This window comes from Prunus avium, chromosome 1, assembly GCF_965620075.1.
Source record: "Prunus avium chromosome 1, drPruAviu1.hap1.1, whole genome shotgun sequence".
Lineage (NCBI taxonomy): Eukaryota > Viridiplantae > Streptophyta > Magnoliopsida > Rosales > Rosaceae > Prunus > Prunus avium.
Window position 1 is genome coordinate 36,884,398 of NC_142284.1, and position 16,381 is coordinate 36,900,778.

The window sequence follows — 16,381 nt, forward strand, 5'->3', positions numbered from 1 at the left end:
TAGGTTACCACCAATCATTACCTTGTTTCAACGGTAGTCCATTGAATTTGTTTCCATTTTTCAGTGGCTGTCCACCGAATGTGTTTCCGTTTTTCATTGGTAGTCCACCGAATTTGTTTCCGTTTTTCACTGGTAGTCTACTAAATTCGTTTTTTGTTTCAATGATCCTCTACCGAATTTGTTACTGAGTTTGTACTTAATATTATTTTTTAGATATGAAAATGACTCGCAAAGGTACTACTGAAGCTTCAGAATCATAATTATGGAGCTGCATTTGACCCATTTGCCTCAATGCGAAGCAAATATTATCAAGTAAAATTATAAATTTGTTATGACTTCCACTTTTTCAATTTTGTACTTTTTACTAAGGTATTGAATTCAAATTCATTACAGGAGCATGACGAGCGTATGTTGTCCTTTACTAGGCCGTTCATGGCATTAGGGGAAACAGTTGCATTTCGTACACGACCTTCTCAAGTTTATCAAGTAGTTGAGACCTTGCAGCATATTTTAGAGGGTACAAACATACGGTCTACCATGACATATCAATGTCGTCATTGTTAACTGACTTGCTAGCATGCATTTATTAGAACTCATGGAACTTTTGTTGTTTTGATTAGTTATTGCATGTTTGTATTAGAACTTATAGAACTTTAGAACTTTAGAACTTTAGAACTCATTCTGGCCCTTATGAAGTTTGTCCCACCAAGAAAAGGAATGGGATGATCTGGAGATACAAGAACTTATAAAACAAGAATTCATTAATATACGCATAACATATAAAATTAAATTATGTAGCGTAAACAAATAAATTCATACCTGGACATAATGATCAACATCAACAAAACCAATGTCAATCTCATGTAGCTTGGTTTCGCTTGATTGAACTGAGAATGGAAGAAATGTAAGGCATTGAGGCATGCTTAGAAGGATTAAAACCACATTAATGGTGCAAATCCATCACCAAAATAATTTAGCTCTCGCTCAATCTCGTTGTACCGTTTGTGTTCCCGAATACACTTCAATAGGAGTAAGGTCAAAATAACTTTCATTAAATTTGTGGTCGACAATAAGTTACTGAAAAAATAAATATATTTCGGTTCATTGCCACTAAATTGTAGGTAAAAATTCGATAATACACCACCAAACATCGTTCCGTATTATAGTGGATCTCCACCGCATCTTAAGTTAATGGCCGGTCAAACACGACCGAAATAGGTGCAATATTTTGGTGGCATCCCATCGAATTTACCTATCGCGTTCGGTACTAGTGTTCTGAAAGCAACCAGCGACCACCATGAAATCCTAAACGCCTAAAAATAAACTCATATCTCATTCGAAGCCTCTTTAACTTCAGTCTCACCCTTCATGAAAAAATACAAGATATTTTTTTCACCAATATAAGCTTATAAACCTCGTTAGGGTTGTAGGAACATGATGGTTGTAGTGAGCAAATTTAATTTTTATTTTAAATATTTTTTTGTCTTTATCGGTAATTATGTACAAGGATAAAATAAGTTATTTATGTTTAAAATTAGTATGGGTTGCAAGGAGCAAATAATGATGTGCCAATAAAATCACCCTTTAATAAATAGTTTTCATTCCTTCTTGTTAATTAGGGGTAGTTTTTGAAATTATGAATATTTCACCATTTGATGTCATTTTAAAAAAAGAAGTATTGAAGAGGGAGAAAAAGATAATTGAAAAAAAAATACAAGTTCATATAGCGTCAATAATCGCTTCACAGTAAGAGAATATTTATGTTTGTTTTTTTTTTAGGTCATAGAGAATATTTATGTTTTGACACTTATATATTTACCAATGAAGAAAATACTTTATTATAATTCATATTTTTGGATTTATATCCAAAGACACTCATAACATCCCAAGAGGAAGGATCTAGATTCCTATAGTTTATTAGAAAATTATTTTTTTGTGAATTAAGGATAACATAGAGCCATTATTTTAACATTTTGAAGTTTTTATTTTTTAATTAATCGGAAGGGAGGATTCCACCTTCAAACCTTTTCCAATATAAGAAAGAGAAATGTCATCAAACACTTGGTGATTAGTAAAAATTCTTCCAGCTTGCACTTCAAAAAATCCATTAGGGCTCGTTTGGGAGTGATTCTCAAAGAACGAGAATCACTTAAGTGAGTTTAGGTGATTTTTGGCTTATCCAATATCACTCCCAAACGAGCCCTTAATCGAAAGACCAAAAATAATAATAATAAATTTTAAAAAGAAAGTCACTTGACTTGATACATACTATTTTCCAATAGAAATACTCCCAACACTTTTTTTTTTTTTGATAAACAGAGGGGACAAAGCCCCAGGAACAAACACCTAAGAGGCCTTAGAACAAATCAAACGGGATCTAGGAATCCCAATCAAGTCCTCATCCAACAAGTCACTTGCCCAAGGAGGAGCAATATCAAAAACACAGACACCAAGATCCAGGTTGTGACTCCAGTTAGCAAGCCTATCTGTGACACAGTTTATCTCCCTGTAAATACTCCCAACACTTTGGTGATTAGTAAGTTGCATATAAGAAGTCATAATGACTCTGAAATGTACAAACCAGACAAGAATCATGAGATTTTCTCAAATATCAACATTGTTGTACAGTTACATCACTGCTACACTGAATCAAACTTTACATCAAACCTAAGTTGAATCAAACTTGAACTGTTAGGGAGCAAACCAAAATGAAAAAGGAAAGGCTGGCTACAAATCTTTATTAACTTTGTTGTAATATACAAGGGCCATTCTACACCAGTTTCCAAGTAAGCTAGAATTCCTTCTTTCTGCCAAATCAAATCCGTCTCTATGATACTACAACTGACTGATACTGAGAAATGGTGACCTATCTCTTCAATGATTGCAACTTTTATTAGTAAACCCAGGGCTTCCAAGGCATTGTATTTCTCTCACTTTGAAGTAGCTCTTACTGGAACTTAACATTCCAGGTTACCAACTTCAGTGAAAAGGGCTTGCAGATGGATAAACTTTACAAGGAAGAATGAACCAGCTTTGATGTCTGGCTCGGAGAAAAAATACGAGAAGAGAAAAACTAACACTCAAATATGAATATCCCATGTAATCAAGCAGGGCTCCTATATACACTCTCTGCAACAAAAAGAATTGTTCTCCTGAAAAAAGTCAACCAATGGGCGGTGTGTTGTCAGTTCTTGATGGCACACAAGATGCTTTCATAAAATTTCCCTATTTTTTCATCTAATTTTTCATAATGAACAAGTATAGAACACGAACTAAATCTTCGTCAATAAAGAACTTACTACTGGGAAAACTCTGAATCCATTTAAAGCGTCCCGGAGAAAGAGCGCCGGTGCTTATGCCAGCAGCAAGTCTTCAATTCAAGTCCTCTCTACAAATTCCCCTTTGAAGTTGATTGGAAAAAACGTGAAACTTCACGATAGAGCTGTTCAGCTTCAAATGGTTTGGAAACATATCCATCCATTCCACACTTTGTGCATTCTTCATGGGTGGCCTGAATTACATCCGCAGTCATGGCCAGAATTGGGACATGCCATGTTAAAATATTTCCATAATCCTCTGCAGAAACTTTGCCATTTTGAATACCGTTGCTGATATTGCGTTCCATATCGCGTATTCGTCTTGTAGCTTCAAACCTGCAGGGGGTAGATTAATGTTATAGGTGTAGTACTAGTGACCAAATATTAACCCATGATAACTAAACTGGAACAAAATTACCAACAAATAGCCTAGTATGCCACATTTATGAATTATCTATGACAGCAAATTAAATGCAAACAGCTGTCATTACATATAAAGTGACTTATAGGACAGCCCAACAGTGTTCTTTTCTATTTTTGTTAAAGCAAACAAGCAGGGATCTTGCAAAGCAGTAAGCTTCATGCATTTAATGGTATTCAGATTTTAATAAGAAAATGGGGAATGGGGGGGAAAAGAAGTTTTCTGACATTTCAGCAAGATTTTCAAATTTAATCTCCAAAAAATGATTCCTTACATCAAAAGCTTTTAAAGTTAGAAGCACCACATACCCATCCATCTCTGGCATTTGGATATCCATGAAGCAGGCATCAAAATGGTGGGGTGGTGTAAGCAGTGATATTGCCTTTCTACCACTGTCTGCACAGACCACTTCAGCCCCATACTTTTTCAAAGCACCAGCAGCTACTCTTAGATTGACATTATTATCATCTATAATAAGAATTTTTCTCCCAAGTAGAAGTTTGCGGAGAGTCAAACTTGGGAGCTCCCCATTTCGAGGATTACCCTTGTTGCCAACTCCCATGGCTCTTTGTAGTGAGGCAGCAAGCATACTTGCCCTGAGAGGCTTCATGATGACAGTTGGGTTAGAGACAACTGAAGTTGCAGAGTTTATTCTGCAAGAGCTACTAGAATTAGTAAGAATGAATAGCTTTGGTGGAACCCGGCAATCAATTTTCTTTAAATTATTGATGAAGAGAGCTGAAGTGCCCGAATCTTTATCCCAAACTTCCTGTTCAACAAGGACCATGTTGACAGTTGTATTCCCACAGCTCAAACTGCATAAACCCTGATCCAAATCAGAAACTACTTCAACACGAATTCCAAGCCGTTGGATATGATATCTTGACATCTTGGCCCTAACAGGTCTTTGGTCCACAACTAATGCTGTCATGCCATGAAATTCTGAGGATGGAGCATTTGATTGGCTGTTGATTTGCTGGATCTTAAAATCATCTGAATTACAGAAGGCCTTGGTGAAAACAGCAGTAAATGTAAATGTGGAACCAATCTTTGGAATGCTCACAAATCCGATTTCCCCTTTCATGAGGCCAACCAAACACTTGCTTATGCTTAGCCCAATTCCTGTTCCTCCATGTGTACGTGAGATGGATGGTCCAACCTGCATAAAAGGAGTGAAAACGCGAGATTGGGCTTCTAGAGGGATTCCTACTCCTGTGTCCTCAACAGATACAATAACATTGATGAGATCAGAGGACGATGCGAAATGGCTTGCAGATCCCTCTTGACTGAAACACCTAAATCCTCCCCAGCTACGGTGTCTATCTGCAACAGGGAAACCACTCAAAGTGTTCTTCGATGATGATTCAGTCTCAACATCTATTGAGCCAATCAGCTCGTCGACAAGATGAACCGTCACAAAGATGTGTCCTTTCTCTGTGAACTGTAAATTAAATAATCAAGTTAGCTACTATTTATATGCAGGAATCAGGCAACAAAGCTAGTTTTTTTAGCTGCTAAAATACAGTATGACTTGAACAAAAATCACAAGGTGATATCAAGGGCAATGAATACGTTCATTCTCACCATGTCACTCTTTTTCTCTTATTAAGGGAAAAAAATTTCATCCAGAAGGCACATTATTTAAATATATTTGGAGGCAAAAGGAAGATGATCTTTTGGAGTCATCCATTTTTTTCCACTATGTTTAACTATACTTGAGAACCCACTAGAAACTTACTTTGATTGAGTTCCCCATGAGGTTGGTGATAATCTGCCGAAACCTTCCAGGATCGCCAATAAGCATTTCAGGAACCTGATCTGAGATGTATACTGCCAACTGCTCTCCACAAATTTGATCATGCAAATTCCAGAAATTTAGTTATTAGACAGTGAAAACCTTGCATAGAAAAGCACAGGTAAAAAAGTGGAAGATTTTTTTTCTTCTTTGGGGAAGGGGGTGGGGATGGTGGAAACATCATTTACCTCTACTCCTTTTTCTTGAGACTTCCCAGAAAAGAGTGATAAAACATCATCCAGAATTGCCCGCAGATCAAAACGCACTGCCTCGAGCTCCAGCTTACCAGATTCAATCTTTGCTTGGTCCAAGACCTCATTTATAAGTGCAACTAGTGCTTTTCCGCTGGCCTGGGCAGTTTTAACATAATCTTGTTGGGTTACATCCAGGTCTGTGTCCATTAGCATGTGTAACATTCCTGAAAAATGAACAGAATTGTCAAGGTTCAACAAGCTTCTTTTTGGCCTGTGCTTTTTTTCTAAATATTTGGGCAATGCAGAGACGCGACTTGAACAAATAAATGGGGCAGTCTCACAAACTCACCTAGGACACCATTCATTGGCGTTCTGATCTCATGGGAAACAGTTGCAAGGAACTACAGAAGATTGAGATCTGATTAGGCACAAGCATAGTAGAATCGTAAATAAACTTTTAACTGCATTAACCAAAATCATGAAGTACCTGAGATTTGGCAACATCAGCTGCCTCAGCCTGTTTCTTGAGCTCCATCATCTTATGGAAATCATCCTCCACTTTGGCAATCCTATTTACAGTTGCATGAAATATATGCCCAACAAGCAATGCAATAATGAGGATCCCAATTGAAGTTGTAATGGCTAACCACGGCCATGGTGGCCTGTGCTTGAACCTGTGTAAAGACGAAATTTGGCTTCTGAATACAGTTTTAAAAGACTTTCTAGATGCCTAGGTGCCTCAGAAACAACCAAGGAGAGGCCTATAGAACATGGAAATTCAACACTAAAAGTTTAAAGCACAAGACTTATTTATTACCTGCAGCGCATCTCATGGATCCTTAAGGGATCTCCAAAACTTAAGGTGCTAATATGCTGCATTCCATCATCTGAAACATTTGAACCATACATGCTGATTGGATGCGAATGATTGGTAATGTCATACACATTCACTAGGATGGTTTGCTTGCTTGCAAGTTGTTGAAGTAACTTCTCCACAAGTGACTCGATATGAAAGACTCCACCAAGATACCTGGTTGGCAGAAACAACAACCTTAATAAAGCTTCTGCTGAATTATAACCAGGGTGAATCTTCTATATTTTCTCGCATGTAATAGCAAGCCTTGCAGATAAAACAAAGGAATGTGAATATGCTACTTATCTACAGAAAATTGCAATATACTTTTCTTAATAGCATGTTCTCATTCAAAAAATGCATACCCATCAGTAGCTTGAATTCTTTCATTTGGAGTTGCATTTGAGGGCAGATCTCTTTTGTAGACAGCAAACGTCAATATTACTCCAAGGCGCTTTGTTTTAAGCAGCCGAAAAGGAGCAGTTAGAACCGCCTTTCCCGATTCTCTTGCACGCAGCACATTTTGGCGATCTTCCTGTTGGAACACAAAGGAATGAAACTTCATGATTGAGGATCACAAATCAGAAAATCGACTTTTTTCCTATATAGCATGAAACAATGTTGAAATGTTGAAGAGCTTTCTATACTGTAATCTATGAGTTGAAAGGCCAGTTCAGCTAAAAAATTATCAGGCTATTAAGAAAGATAAAGGTTCTACCATCCATGTTTTGGATAGATCACCCCTACAAAATAAAAATAAAAATAAAAATTCTTGAATAACTACTGGATGACATGCTGTTTTAATCAAGATGGCACAGTTTTCAGTCAGATCTACCAATACAGTTGAAGAATGAATTACAACAACTTGACAAAAAAACACAGAATCTAGATAAGGAAATACCTTCCCCGACAGCATATCAAAAGAGATGATGTGTGAGACAGTATCCTGTGCAAAGATGACAGGAGCATATTCTTCCTGAACTGGGAATGGTACCAAGGCTTCTGGGGAATAGTCATTCTTATGATCTGGGTTTTGTTCGAGGGTATCCATTCTCTTGATAGTCCAGCCCTGCTGCTTCTCAAATTGTTCCTTTTCCGAGTGGAGCACCCTTACAGCATATGCCACACCACTCGTGAGGGGCCTCTCAAAAGCAGTTCTTTCAGTGTACCTCGCAAAAGTTTCCTATAGGTTCAGAAGGTTAGGATGTTCTGCTGACTAGATGATAGTTACCATAGCTAAAGAAAACTCATATCTGACTAACATATCAAATTAACATTTGGTCAAGAAAACGCTACTAAATTCTTCGAATTTCATGTCCTCAAGTAAATCCTCACATGACAAAAAATGCATCAACTAAGAGTCTAAGACCAACTATAAAACAAAATAGTTAATTAACGGACGGGTAGTTGATCAATTACTTGCAATTTGAGTAAACATACACTAAAGTCTGGTAGTGAATCAAGCCATATATACCATTCTAGGCAGAGGACCAATGACAAAACAAGGACACAGAAAGCAGTGAAGCAGTGAAGCACTGACTGGTTGGTGGATGAATATAAATTTCAACAGATTTGGCATCCTGAAATTGCTCAGAGATGAAAGATGATCTAGTTACCTGGTCAATAGCAGATGGGTACTTGGCATGGTGGAAAGTCGAGATCAGCATGGACATGGCCTGAATATGGTTCATGCTCACATTAAATTGATCCTGCAACATCCTTGCCCTCTCATCACACATACTTGCAAGAGTTTCTTTCCTCTTCTCATTAGCTTGTGAGCTCATGTACCAGAAGATCCATAGGCTCCCAATCGTCCAACCAACCACCCATGAAACCAAAAGCCTTTTCCACCAAGTTTTGCGGACTCTCTTGGACCCAATATACTGGTAGTAATGATGACGGATCTTACTAATATTCATTGGGATCTTCTCCCACCATTTGAGGCACATCTTTCCACCATCACCAAGCAAACCAGCCTTGGTGTCCATAACCCCACCAGTAAGGTACCAGTTCATGGAAATCACAGATATAATCCAGCAACATAGCATCCAAAGTAGATGCCCCACCTTTAAACCAAACCCAAAGACATGGAAAAAACTCATCCACGGCAGTAAACAAGGGAAGTTAACTAACAACAGTGCCAAGATGAAGTGACTCTGACTTCTTGTTGATTCCGGATGGGAATGAGAGAGAGAGAGAGAGAGAGAGAGAGAGAGAGAGAGAGAGCCAATCAAATCTACAGGAACTGTCAAGCTAAACCCAGCATTAGAAAGAAAATTCCAAACTTGGGAAAACAAATCCACCGACCTCCAATTCACTAAACCAGGCAGATAGATTGCAAAGGATGTGTGGGTGTGGGAAGATGTTGAAAATGTTACCTTATCCACCCACCAAATAACTTCCAATTGGAGAGTGCAAGCAAAACCAGGTCCCAAAATTAGGAAAGACAACAAATTTACAGCACTCCCAATCCCTAGAAGAACCAAAGAATCCCAAGATTCTGGTTTCTATTCTAAGAAGAATTTGATTATCCTCTTGAGCTACCAACCAAAGCCCAAAACAAGCAATGGGGCCAAACTGGGCAACAAAGATTCCAAATTTAGTTATCAAATCAGAAACAAACAGCTCCCCAACAAAGAATCTGAAAGGAAATCTAGTCTAGGAGACACCTTAAATTCCTGAAATCAAAGCAGAGCAAGTTGAAGCATGTGGGCGTTGTTGAGGTTTGACTATCGAGTAAGGCAAGCTGAAGAGATGTATTATTATGCAGCGGAGCAACACCAACACTATAAGGAATAAAGTTAATGGTGGAAGAAGCAGTTTTGCGAGAGAAGGAAGAAGGTAACAAGTGTGGATTCATGGACACTAAGAATGAAGAAGAATCTGTGACTGTGAGAGATAATTTAGAAGAATATGATGGTAGAAATGTCTGCTCGCTTCACAGGGCCATTATCTCTATCCAAAAACATCCACCCAAGCGAACAAATAAAAATTAAAAATAAAAATGATTAAACAATTTGTTTATAGAATTACTTACAAATAATGTTATAAAAATATTTAGAAATTAAGGGCAGTAAAGGTATACTTCCCTTCCCACTCAGCAGAAATCCCTGCTTTTTTTCCAACTTTCCCTTGCGTTCACATCCCTATCCATCCAATGCCCAGTAGACAAATTCTACACGCTAAAGGAAGGCGCCAAGTCGTTAACTCTATGTGTTTGTATGGCTGTACTTTGATTGACAAAAGTACCCTCTGCATGGAAATCAAATTTCACTGATGCCCATCTCTTGCCTTTGGTCCTTTCTACCAAATGGCATTAGATACCCCGTACTTTTCCGAAATTGCCATGAAAGGACCAATAGTCAAAAGAGTAGGTAAAGAGAGAAGGCCCCAATGATAGGAACTTCTAAGAGGTGCCATTATGCTGCTATCATCCTCTTCATCCCCTGTTTTGTTCTCGAATCTAAACCCACTGTTTGGTTGCAGGCTCAGTGTTTTTTTTATTCTCTTGTTTTTGGATTTCATATTGGGTTGATAGGGTAACTTTTGTTCTATCTTACATTTTTATAATAATCTTCACAACTTACCATTGGGTCTTTAGTTAATTGGTTCATTGTTCTAACACAAAAGTCAAGTGCTAAATATGTTAAATATGATGCAAGATTCCATCACACTGCTAATATGATGCCTCATTTCAAAGACTCAAGCTCGGAATTGTGGGTTAGGTCAGTTGATAAGGACGATGTGGACGTCTTCTTACACTTGAGTTCGAAAATTCCTAAGAGATAAGAATTTTATATAATAGAATAATAGTTAAAAATAAAGTTAAAACCAACCCCACCAATGATGATATAGGAGTTTTGTTAATACATTCGTAGTTGTAAGCAATCTTCCTCCTACCTAAGGGCAATAGGGTAGTAGGCATCTTTATAGCTTTTTATTTTTATGTTTTTCAAAACTTGTTTACCATATAGGAAGCAAACAAAGAAACAAAAGTTGGACAAGGAACAAGGCATGGAAGCAAATAGAACCCAAATGCATGGGCAAAGTTTGTCAACAAGAAGATAAGCTACATAGAGAACTGGTTAGACGACAACAGTGGCAGAAGAGTAAATTTGTGATAAAGCAGGGGTAAGAACGCAAGGGAACTTTAATCAAGGCATGTCACGAAGTGATTAGGCCATCACTACTAATACCCACTTCCTTTTTCTGGGTGAGCTCTTTCTGAAAGCGACCCTCCCATCCCACGTCAGCGCACCGGTTCTCCAGCGCCGGCCAATCAGAATGTCCAATGTGCAATGTCCATAATGACCCTTGCTTGCTACGTGTCAATTGTGGGGGAGAGGATGGAAAATAAGAGCATCTCTCTCCCACGTGTACTAAAAGCCTCTCTCTCTCTCTCTCTCTGCTCCGCTTCGACAAACCTTGTCGGGGCCTGCAGCTCAGCATCGTGTTCGATCAACTTTTGTAACTGTAAAAATTGCTTCTTCACTTCGCCACAGCTTTTGGTGAGCAATAATAGTTTTTTAATTTCTTTCTTCATATAAAATATTTGGATCATTTCTTGATTTTATTATGCGCTATTTCTTATGCATGATTTGCATTACTTATTTTTGTATTGACACATTGCATCAAATGTTATATTCAATCATTTTCCTTTTTCTTCTTGTTGGATATCTCATCCATACACATTCGATACAATATCATCTTGATATTATCGAAAATGGTAAAAAGAAAGAGTTTTCAAATGTGGATTTTATGTCCAACGGATCACACCAATCAAGAAAAAGTATTTTATTGTGGTTCGACCTGTAATCTTTTTTACAATGGGTAGTAGTTAGTTGAGGAAGGTATGGTGTTCTTTTCCTTAGCCCATGATTGTTTCCCAGATCGAGGCATTCACTAAACCAGAATCAGATAGACAGAGTTAGATTAGATAGTAGCCACACCTAAAAATAGAAATAGTAGCCACGGTCACACGGTCACACGATCACCCCCACGTGACCTACTAAATACTTAAGTACTGGGGAGTTTTATTGTAGTAAACATCATGCGTGCGAGCAATATAAGGCTTTTCAGGTATTATTAATTGTACCGTACCAACAGTTAATTAATAAGATTATATTATTTTGTCTCTGTGTTAAATGGTGTAAATAAATTGCCTAAACAACAGGTAGAGGTCGTAGCTCTTTTTCCATTGGATCCACAAAATGTACTTGGTTTGTAAGGATGGATACAGTTTTGTCCTCTGAGAGGAAAATTTTATTTTTATGCCAGCTCATTGAAGTAACATGCAGGGCCTAATTCAATTTTATCCTTTCAACTGGTTTTTATTTTTATTTTTATTTTTATTTTGAATAATAGAATAAAACAAAAAAAGAAATGATAAATTATGGAGGGAGGGAGACAAGGAAACTAGGTAGCCAGCTTATTTCTTCATCTGCGACAAGCTGCTTCCGATAAAAATGGTGGCTGTCCAAGACCCTTAACCCTTTTCCTATTTTGCTTTTTCATTTTTGGTCTGGTTAGGTTAGGTATTGTTCAACTTCTAAAGTCCAAATGCTTACAACATAATAAGATCAACATCACCGTCATGGCAAAGGACATAATTACCCACCTCATCAAACGCTTCATCAATTCTTTCTTGTTTTTTTTAATTCGAAAGATTTTGATACTCATTCTCTCATGCACGCCTGAGTTATAATAAGTTCATTGTATATGGTTAATGTAACTGTCAATCGATCACGTACACGTGACACACCTCTCCATCCAAAATATACAGAAAGAATTGTGTTATTTATTTATATAGTACATATTTGGAAGCTTCGATCAGCAAAACGACCAAATTGATGAGGAGTTTAAAATATAATATTGATGTTGAACAAGGGTATGTCCAAACCGAATAACATAATAAAATTGAAAGGTGAAAGGTGAAAGGTGAAAGACAGAACAAGTTTCAATATGGATTTACGAAAACAAAATTAATTAATTAATTAATAATAAAACATACTTAGGTCACTCTCAACAAAGCTCCCTTTCAATTCATTAACAAACAAACTAGGTGTCAGAGATTACGGCATCCCACCCGCCCAGAAAAGAATCAGCTTATTAGAAAGAAAGAAAGAGAGAGAATAAAGGGTTAAAGCTGTCTATGAAGCATCTCTAAACCCTACTTAATTATTAATCTCATCATCAAGACAAAGTAATTTGTGTTAATTACCTTATAATATTATATAGCTCTTTCGTTCTTGCAAGCCATGTTATGTTAGGATGCTGCCTGCTGGCGGCCACCGCCTAGGACTATCCCACGCGGCATGTTATGGACGGTTGGATTGTTGGGACCTAGAAAGTTCTCAAGGACTCTGATCCAAGGAAATTTGGCATGTGTTGGTTTAAGTGTTTTAAAACACTTGCACTAATCAAATAGATTATAATAATTAATTCAGATTATTGTTATTGTTGGAGGTGGACCAACCAGCCCATTTAGTGTGTCTCTGTGTGATAGGGATGTGTCCACATGCTCGCTCGACGGTGGGAATTTGCCAAATTTTATTGCTTCCCAACCTAACACTTAATAAATTGGAACTAAGAAGGTATAGGTTTAATTAAGTATGGAAGTTTAGACAAAATGAGGATATGCATGCAAAAATTAAGTGCGTATTTACATGAAGAGATTATTATTGTGTGGTATTGAAACTACATCAATTTTTTAATATATAAGTGATAGTCTAAATTCTTTTTTTAAATTAATTTAATATGCAATTAGGTGCAAAGTAACGGACTCACTGCCATGACCAACTTACTTCTTCCATATTTGCAAACTCGAACATATTAAAATAATGAGCAATGATGTGGTATAGTTGTTTATCCTTATTTTTGGGTGACAAGCGAATGCAATAACCTCCTACCTAGTTATTGGCCAGAGTTAATCTAACAATAAAAAGGAATTGGATTCCAAAATTATTTGAGTTTGAGAATTCGAGCACTAGATGATTGTGACCCTTAATTAAACTCGAGAAAGCAAGCAGTGTTATTGATTATAGCGTTAATTATGATCTCATAAACAAAACTATTTCAGAACAATAAAAAGCACATTTAGGAACAATGTGGATTATTGCTGATTAAATTTGTTACTTTGGTGACTAGTGCTGAAACATTGTTGGAGGAATCGATGGCTTGGCACTTATTAATGTTTCAATAATTCTCTGGAATATTCAGAAACATTTTTGAAAGAAAAGAAAAATTATTGTCCTATCTGGTACATCACAAATATTATGCTGCTACATTTCGACCAAAAAAGGAACTCCACGCCATCAATATCAACTCAGGCAGGCCAGGCAAGTACTTGAATTGCAAATAATTTAATTGTATATTTCCCTAAAATACAAGAACAATAAAAAATGAGAAAACTTTTTCCAGTTTGCATTGGGAATTAATTTAGTAAAAAACAAAATCCTTTTACTTTTAGAATGGAGTGTTTGGAAATGCATGCATAGTAGTGGCTGTGGTGGGTATGGGGGTCCAACAAGCAGAAGCTGGTCACAATCACCACCAGGCTTGCAAAATGGTTGCTTCAATCATTGTAGTTTAAGCACAAAAGATCATTTATATACACACGCACGCACACAATTAAAGTGTTACGGGGGTTTGAACTTGAGACTCCTGATTTATAAATCAAGATCACTTTTCGTTGGACTAGACATTAATTGTTGACTATTATTATTCTTTATAATATGGCATTCTTAAGGTAAAAAAATTCTGCAAAATGTATGAGGAGTATATGGAATATGATGAAAACCTACCGACCGTGGATATGGGGAATTAATGTTAAAATCCAACGGCAGAGAATTCACCAAGAGTTCAAGTTTGTTGAGGTATCAGTTCGGCAGCTTGATGGGGTTTTGATGGATCCTATCCTAGTAAGTTCTGTGTATCAGCAAAAGTGGCGAGAGCAAAACTTTCCATCTCATCGCCCAAATAGCTGAGTCTCATCATTGACCACAGTAGCAATCATCTGCAGTGAAAAATCCTCAAATTTGGAAGGCCAATATGCAACTGCCTGTCGCAATATTGTAAATAGTATAAAGTTAATTTGACTCATTTTCAACATTATTTTGGGGTCCAAATATTGCACAAGCTTCCTCCAGATGTTTATAACTTTATGTTAGATAAACTTCACAATCATCAACTTTGTTGTAACTTTTCTTCTTCTTCTTTCTTTCCTTCTTTGAAAACAAAACATTAATAAATTTTTCATTTTTTGCCCTTGGAACTTGTTGGATTTCTTGGGTACAATACCCTAAAGCCCATAACTTATGATTTGTGTCCTCGTTAAAGGGTCTACTTTACCCCCTAAACTAAAATTTGGCCATCAAGTTGGGCCTATTTTTGATCTCATAGCTTACACAACCCAACAAATTATCCACTACTTTTGGGTTGAGGGGTCGAAAAATCAGAGTCAAAGTTTTGGGTTTTGGGTTATGGAGTAGGCAATCTTATTTTTGGCTACTTTTATTGTTCAATTAAAAAAAACAATTGGTAGACAGGGGCTTTAGTATGGTTGGTTAGAGCAGATGTGCTCTTCATTATGCACTCGTAGTTTTTTTATTATTATTTTTTGTCGAAATCCCTTTTTATAATTTAAATTAGATTAAAGTAAAATATCACTTATATAAAAATATTAAAAATAATTTTATACCTAAATACTAATACTAATAGTGGTTATGCAAGTATCGGGTTGTTTTATATTAAGTTGAGCACACGTAAATTTTTGGTGTTTGTGTTAAACTCAAAAAATTATATGTCAATTTCATAAAACATAATGTCATTTCGTAGAAAATCAAAAATCTCATGGTTTTACATATTGAACTAATTGTGATGATGTAGGCTAATAATTTTAGTGTGGTTTTTATTCGAGTTAATTTTGCTTTTATGATGTTAGTTTATTACTCTTTTGGGATTGATATTTTAGATGTATTTAATTGTACCGTTGAAGTTTATAGAAGTTTTTATTTGATAATAAACTAGGCCCTTGACACATGCTCACGCATGTGCCAATTGATTTTCTTTTTTCTTTTTTCTTTTTTCTTTTTTCTTTTTTCTTTTATTTTTAGAATTAAGAAAATATAATATGGGTAGTTGTATTCTATAAAAGTATGACTTATTATATGATTTTGTTTTTAAATTTATTTTTTTAATATGAAAATATGTGAATTTATCATATTATCCTCATTTAATTAATAATTTCAATTCTTAATGTTTGAATTAACTAAGGGCATTTTCTGGTATTTTGAATGTTTCACCATTCTCTGCCTTTTACTTTATATATATACTAGCCTCTCTGCATGCGCTTGTGCGCCTGCGAGAGGCTTTTATTTATTTTTTTTAAAATAAATTTATTTTAGAATTAAAAAAGATAATGGGTAGTTGTGTTCCATAAAAGGAGGATCCATTATCTGATTTTTCTTTTAATTTTAAATTTTTTTAATATGAAAAAGTGTAAATTTACCATATTATCCTCACTTAATTAATAATTTTAATTCTTAATGTTTGCATTAACTAAGGGCATTTTCTGGTATTTTGAATGTTTCACCATTCTCTGCCTTTTACTTTATATATATAGATATAAATAAATAATATAAAAACACAACTAATAAGCACTCTCGTAATGGGAGCAACGTCCATTTCATTGTAACGTGGACGTCACCTCACGAGTTTGGTGCTTTTGGATTTTGGCACGTTGCCCCTTAACGTCCGTTACAACTATCACAAAAAGGAGAGGTTGTTGCCATGGGCCACGTG

General features: G+C 36.3%; 1 protein-coding gene across 3 annotated transcripts; it reads right to left on the reverse strand.

The window, feature by feature from the left end:
* Positions 1-2,572: 2,572 nt before the first annotated feature.
* On the reverse strand, positions 2,573-9,697 carry HK3 (histidine kinase 3). Of its 3 annotated transcripts, XR_002528547.2 has the most exons (12): positions 9,250-9,696; positions 8,197-9,157; positions 7,482-7,763; positions 6,946-7,115; positions 6,545-6,757; positions 6,215-6,401; positions 6,077-6,128; positions 5,722-5,951; positions 5,477-5,575; positions 4,047-5,179; positions 3,300-3,653; positions 2,573-3,152 (listed from the first exon to the last, which is right to left on the reverse strand). XR_002528547.2 is itself a non-coding variant. In XM_021973190.2 (10 exons), exons 1-10 carry the CDS (start codon positions 8,680-8,682, stop codon positions 3,389-3,391), a joined length of 3,117 nt encoding a protein of 1,038 aa, XP_021828882.1. In that variant the 5' UTR covers positions 8,683-9,697; the 3' UTR covers positions 3,299-3,388. The 3 variants fall into 3 exon arrangements, 1 of the variants encoding a protein (XP_021828882.1); XR_002528546.2 differs by having other exon boundaries at positions 8,197-9,696; XM_021973190.2 differs by lacking the exon at positions 2,573-3,152 and having other exon boundaries at positions 3,299-3,653; positions 8,197-9,697.
* Positions 9,698-16,381: the final 6,684 nt, after the last annotated feature.

What these genes read in the sequence shown, in the direction of transcription:
- HK3 (XM_021973190.2), bottom strand. Translation starts at nt 8,682, where the DNA reads ATGAGTTTTTTCCATGTCTTTGGGTTTGGTTTAAAGGTGGGGCATCTA. An exon ending in ACCCATCTGCTATTGACCAG is followed by an intron (nt 7,764 to 8,196) that starts GTAACTAGATCA and finishes CTGAACCTATAG; the next exon opens with GAAACTTTTGCGAGGTACAC. An exon ending in CTCAAGAAAAAGGAGTAGAG is followed by an intron (nt 5,576 to 5,721) that starts GTAAATGATGTT and finishes TGTGGAGAGCAG; the next exon opens with TTGGCAGTATACATCTCAGA.